The sequence below is a fragment of the Vollenhovia emeryi genome, unplaced genomic scaffold, assembly GCF_000949405.1.
Source record: "Vollenhovia emeryi isolate VEMERY1.0 unplaced genomic scaffold, V.emery_V1.0 DF939130.1, whole genome shotgun sequence".
Classification (NCBI taxonomy): Eukaryota; Metazoa; Arthropoda; class Insecta; order Hymenoptera; family Formicidae; genus Vollenhovia; species Vollenhovia emeryi.
The window spans coordinates 237,682-244,215 of NW_011967236.1; the positions used below are offsets into that span (position 1 = coordinate 237,682).

Below are 6,534 nucleotides of genomic sequence, written 5' to 3' on the forward strand. Positions count from 1 at the left end.
GGAATTTGCATATATTTATGCTTCAAAAATGTGACGCAAGATCTGAAATAAATGTAAAAGAATAATTTTTCGAAAAAGAGGTGAAACTTTGGCACAGACATACAAAGAGTCGTTGATAGACATATTCCTGTTTTATTCCAGCTGACGAATATTTAAATACGCGGGTGGAATCTTTCGAAAAGTTTTCGAATAACGCGTTAAAAGAAGGGGAGTATTTTTCGTTTGCGAGGACAAGATAAACGCGTTTCTACATAAAAAAAAAGAATCAGTTTCCACACCTCTTTTCATTATTACCGTCGAAAACAAAATAACATTGTAATTTTATATTTATTAGAAAGAACGTATTTGCGGGCATATCATAATAATTTTGCTGACGATAACGAATTTTTTTTAATTATAATGCAGCACTGGAAAATTAGCATATTGCAATACGCAACAATTGTGGTCGCGAGCTTCGAAAGAATTGCTTAAATAGCGTGAATAAGCGAACTCGGATACTCTCATTTGTATATCTCGAGCCATAAAAACTATGAAAAAGAGAAAGAGAAAGAGATAGGAAGAAAGGGGATGAGGAGACAAAGAAATGAAAAGAAAAACGATTTAGATCATTATTTGTAACTCATGTGTGGACCGTGTATCGATTGATACAAGTGCAGTTTACGTAATTATCTACAGATCAAAACAATACAATAGTAATATCGTGTTCAGCTGTTTGTACCAACTTTTGAAACTTTGAAATTTGTCATTTTATCTAAATACGTTACATTATAGCTTGAACAATATTTCTTTGTACGATACTGTACGCAGACAAGTTTCTGTTCTCGAGCAAGGTAAGGCATGCACGGCGACGTTAACTTACAGCTATTCTAAGCGTCGCGCATTCTACTGCATGATAAACTAACTATAGAATACTTGGTTAGGTTGTCACAATATGAAACTTTGTATAGTACTAATCCATTCTGATAAATATGAATCAACGGATCTCTCTTTGTTTTTCTCAATCGCATTCCTTAAAAAGCATTCTTATTCTCTCACTTTATAATGTATAGATTAAGATCGAACTCTTAAGCATTCTATTTTCCGCAAGTTTAAATCACGTAATTGAATACGAGGCATAGCTTCCTGGCAATTATTCTCGAACCCGGCTTCGTCCGTGACTTCGGCATAATTATTATATGCAACTCTAAGTACCGATCCTGACAAACACGATGAGTTTGTGAGTCTTTCGAGACTTTCCGTTCTCAGACTCCATTGTCACGGAGGAGATTTAGGCCCGCTTGATTTATCTGCCATTACTTGTTGCTGCTGTTGTTGCGAAGATGCTTGTTGTACTTGTTGCTGCTGCTGCTGCTGTGGGTGCTGTTGATGATGATGCGATGTAGGATCTGTGTTTACTCCTAGTTCGTTGCCTATTAAATTACCACTGCCATTTTTATCCACTACGCCACTCGTGTGCACAGGATGAAAATACCGTTCTGAAATGTTAGATTTGTATTTTAAGCAAACAAGAAGTATACTTTATATCGCTATTCAATGCTGCTAAAGACATTGGGTTCAGTTTCACCTTCGTCCATGGCAGTCGGTGGCTCGCTGTTCGTCCCAGCGATGATCGGTGCGATCATGTTATAATCGTCTTCCAAATTGATAAATGGCGCGGTATTCCAACGCGGTGGGACATTAGAAACCGACCTTTGAGTAGCTACCGGTCTCGTTACCGAAACAGGAGACGAGAATAGAGACAAATTAGTCGGTGAAATTACCCCAGACATTGAGCTAATGGTCGGATACGTGAATATTTGCTGCAACAGCGAAAACAGGCCATAACAATGGTATATGTAAATTAGCTTAGATCAGAGAATGATATGCAAACGACTGGAATGTCTAAGACCGAATCGGGTCTTCGACAAGAAAGGAATAGTAGTATGAAGGGCTTACCTGTCCGGGTTGCGAGTGAAAATGAGCAAATGTATATTCCCTACTGGTGGTGTGCGGTGCAACGAGAATTCTGGCGGGGCTCTTTCGTCCGGCGGATTCGACAGAATTCTGGCAAGCGGAACCGACTAGGCCGACCGCCGCGGCGGTCATCTGTTCCTGGTTAGGCCCCAGCTCGGCTGGGTCTGTGGGCGACGTGGACGATGTTGGTGGCGAGCTGGCGGTCGTCGCTGCTAGCTCGCCCGTCGATCTTATTATCGCCACTGGTCTGGCCATGGGGGCAGGTGGCGGCGGCGGTAACATCGAGCTCGGATAATACTGCGGGAACTTTTGTATACCGGTGCGCGATCCGGTTAGCTGCGTCTGCGGGGAATCGTATTCAATTAACAATGTGTTCCTCAAGTCAGAGATTTTTCCTTGACAGATATATCGAGATGATTAACGGCTTTTACATCGAACTTTTTAGTGAAGATTGAAAGGGGGTCTTTTTCAATTGGTGAAAAGAGATCTTTTCGAAAAGTAACTTAAAGGTAACTAAAACTTCAGGGGAAACAAGTACGCTACGAATCTTTCAACTCATTCAGACGGAGCTTACTATATTAATAAAATTAAAATTTGAAACTTAATTTAGTGCAAGAATATACGATGCTAAAGATTAGAGAGCTGCGATAAATAATAACATTCGCCGATACTTGTACTAAGAAAAATGTCGAATCCAAAGCAAGACTCTGCTGTTAAAAAATAACACGCGAAAAGTAGAAGACATCGCGTATAATCCTAAATGTTTCTATCGTCCGTTCTATTACCTGAGAAAGTTGCTGGGTGTTTTCGGCTTCTTGACAGACAAACGTCACAAAGTCTGAAAGAGTGTCGTGTCCATTCTCAGGATACTTTACTACCCCTGTAGAGCTAGGATGTTCCGGCTGATAGTAAGCGAGTCCAGGCATACTTTGACCGGAGCCACCGGTTAGTCCTTCGTGAGGCGAATGCAATCCTGAAACACATTTCCCAATAATCATCTGGTCTGATTAACGATATCGATGTCACGATAAACCACCCCCTTAACTTAACGCCTGTTCTTTCCTTACCTTTCCACGAGCAAAGAAGATTATTTTACTTAACTTTTGTCTTTCTCTCTTTTTTGTCTCTCTTTTTGATCGAAATTGGATGAACCATTTACGTTACCGCAATCTATTTACGAAAATCCTATCTTAAAAGGCATTACGATCTCTTTTGCAATACGCGAAACGGCATTTTTCTTCCGAATTACAAGTCGTTAACGAGTCTTCACCTATCACCGAAATTTAGTTTGCTTCAATTTATTTGACGCAATTTCATCTAGGACTATCGCGTTTTCTTTTTCCATTATCTCGATTGTCATCGATAGTGACATATAATTGTACAATTGATAATAATCTCTGTTATACAAATTATTTATGTTCAGCCTAGCTACGCTTAATGTAGGCATATTTTTTTATTATGATAATAGATCGCATTCAATTATGTTTATATACGTACGCGTGTTCGTACCGAATCACGAAATTGAGATAAGTTACACATAAAGATAGAGAGTGTCGTAGAGCTACCGTGTTTAAGCTTTACGAGAGTGAAGTGTTCGATTAAATCTCGCCGCGTACCGTTTCCCTTTTCGACGGCATTGTAGCTTAGCCCAGTTTCGTAACTAACACACGCATCAATATGTATACAGATAGATAAAGAGTTAGATAAGGAAAAAGTCGTTGTTACCATGAGCTTGTTAGGGGGTGGTTTTAGTGACGCATACAGAACCGATCAAATTCTGGTCGGCTTATATCGTCAGTACAGATTACAGTCCAAAACCATCATAGCTTCTTTCAATCACGGACTCTTCGATAGATTTCGATTTATTTCTCCGGACAAAATTTCACGTAGAATCGCCATTAATATTATTTTTAACTCGAGATCTTTTGGGTCATATTTTGACCGTTAAATTGGAAGTGGAGTAAAGTTTTGCTTAAATTTCTACAATTCTTATCGGTCGATTTAATGATCGAATACGCTGCCAAATTGTTACTGTAGCTCAGAAACACCAAACGTCGGAGAATTAAGTCGAAGAATTTGTATGTGAAAGAAAGTACAATAATTCTGGAACACTGTACATAAATATATGTATACACATATATATATTTATGACGTACATACATACACATATACGTATGCATTGGATGATGCATTCCAAGCGTGAGACCGAATGGATGAAAAGTACGTTTATAAAATACATTTTAATATAATACGAGTTAAAATATATATTGCGTGTTACAATAGTTACAGTTAATTAGTTAAAGTATCCGTATCACGAGATGCTTCATAACTGCAATAATATTTTTTATAAAATAATATCTATGCACAAGGTATTTGATAATAAGTGCAACACCCGAAGGGGGTAGGTAGAGTAGTGTAAACTTGAGCAATGAATAGAAAAATTCTTTACTGTTTTATAAGTTCCTTTCAATAATTAATGAGAAATTAATTAAGAAAAGTCCACGATCGTCGGTGTACATCCGTGCGATTTAACAGGAAGAATTAGCCTAACGTGTGGCGAGAAACTGGGAGGAGTGCTCTGCTTAATTTACAGAGAGCTCCTCCCAATGCCTCGCCACGCATCTAATAACGCTGGACTGTCGAATCGCATAAACGCACATTGATTCGTGCATCTTTATTAATTAATTTCTCATTAATTGAGAAACTTGCAAAACGGAAAAGGATTCTTCGATGCAGTATGTAATTCACTCTACCTGCCCGTAAGAGATGATCCTGTCATTACCAGACACCCTATGTACATATACATGTATATTACACAAGTAGAAACTTGTTAAAAAAAACTATAATTAAATTAGATCATCAATTAGATCTCTCAGTTGTGTCATGTGCCATTAATGCTATTGATGCTATTAACGTAGTATATACGGCAAGAGAGATAAGATGTATTTGAATACAAAATTGAAATAACTCTTATATATACATATCTGTGGTTGGACATAGTATGGATAGTATAAAGTTCTTAATGGCGGAAGTAATTTATTTTGTGCACGGCATAGATAATACGTGTACGTATAATACGTGATAAGAGATATATACATATACGTATGTAAGTGTGTGTACGTGGACACACCAAGTGCAACAATATAGTGCAAACATCAAACAAACAGCAAGATAACAACGACTAAACAACACATCAAAAACATCAAATTAACAACAACATCAACATCAATACAATGATTAGAATATATATAGATGTATTAAACAACAACACCAACATCGCAACGATAATAGTGTAGTACCGTACGGAAAGGACACAAACGATTAATTAATATATTCCACGCGAGCCGACTGTTGATCAATCAGGTAAATCAATTAATCCATCCAGCATACGACATACTCAGAGCATTGGCCGTGTGACAGTGAGTAATATGGAAACGATATCAAGTGTGTGAGATGAAACTAAATTATATAGTGCACGCTTAGACGGCAGCCTTGATCGTGGCTCGACCGATCGATCGTTACATCTATTTCGGGCCCGAAGACGTAATTAATAACCGTAAAATAGATCGTTCGCGAATGTCATTCCTCAAAGACAATTGAATGAAATTTCCGTCCGAATGGCAGTCTTGGCTGTCAACACGAAACGCGTCTCTTCAAGAGATCTTTTCAATTTTGTGTTTTATCTTTTATCTGTACGTGTCTATAAAAATGAATGTATCGAAGATATCATTTCCGACGCAACATTCCGTCTCGTCTTCCTTAGATCGAATGTGAAGTACCACTTTTTTTAAACATACGAAAGAAGCAAGAGGCTCGATCAACTTTTCATCGCAAATCATGTCGTTTGCTTTGTTATCCGTTAAGGATATACCGTGATATATTGTGTCATTTTAGTTGCCTGGAATGAGAGTTATTTTAATTAGTTCTGAAAATTTGTTGAGTTTTTCTTTGGATCGCCGAGCCGCGTCGAGACTGTATCGTCGAAATTGTTACGTGAATGGGTGAATATAAATGGGGTTGTTAAATAAAGACAAAAGAACAGATTAACAAAACAGATCGCCAGACAGACAGACAGACAGACAGACAGCGACAACTAGCTTGCTAGGTAGACCGTACTACGTATTTAGCAAGAAAGGGGCCGTCCGTCTGTTTATCCACCCGGTTCCAACCATTATATCTGCTTTTACTACGTAATACAGATGATGCTTCTAAATGTGGAAAAAAGTTTTAAGTAGATATAGAGACGAAATAATTACTTTAACTTTGAAAAGTAGCATATTTATTAACTTGAATAAGGCGGCCGTTAACAGGCAGATAAATCAGACGGACAGGCAAAGAACTTCATAAAGAGAATTATTATGCATATATACATATATGACGTTATATATACATAGATAATGAAAAATATGCTATACAGAGAACGAAAAATCTCGGTCATTGTTTTTAAACTGCTATGTTTCCTTTTTCAAGAGATGCAATACTCTTTTATGAAGGGTCAGAAAATTAATTACTTTATAATGCACTTATTTTATTCTGCAATTCGTTTGCTCGTGTCATATGAATGTTACCACCATTTTAATT

The 6,534-nt window shown here is 37.7% G+C and overlaps 1 protein-coding gene across 4 annotated transcripts in view; it reads right to left on the reverse strand.

Moving 5' to 3' along the window:
• Window positions 1-308: 308 nt before the first annotated feature.
• Window positions 309-6,534, reverse strand: part of LOC105568248 (nuclear factor 1 B-type) — a 37,024-nt gene continuing 30,798 nt past the window's right edge. For all 4 annotated transcript variants that reach the window (XM_012023748.1, XM_012023747.1, XM_012023745.1 and 1 more), the window contains 4 exons: window positions 2,739-2,926; window positions 1,936-2,295; window positions 1,565-1,799; window positions 309-1,475 (listed from right to left, as the gene is read on the reverse strand). In XM_012023748.1, coding sequence (XP_011879138.1) covers window positions 1,255-1,475; window positions 1,565-1,799; window positions 1,936-2,295; window positions 2,739-2,926 — 1,004 coding nt within the window. In that variant the 3' untranslated portion in view covers window positions 309-1,254. The remainder of the gene's footprint in view (window positions 1,476-1,564; window positions 1,800-1,935; window positions 2,296-2,738; window positions 2,927-6,534) is intronic.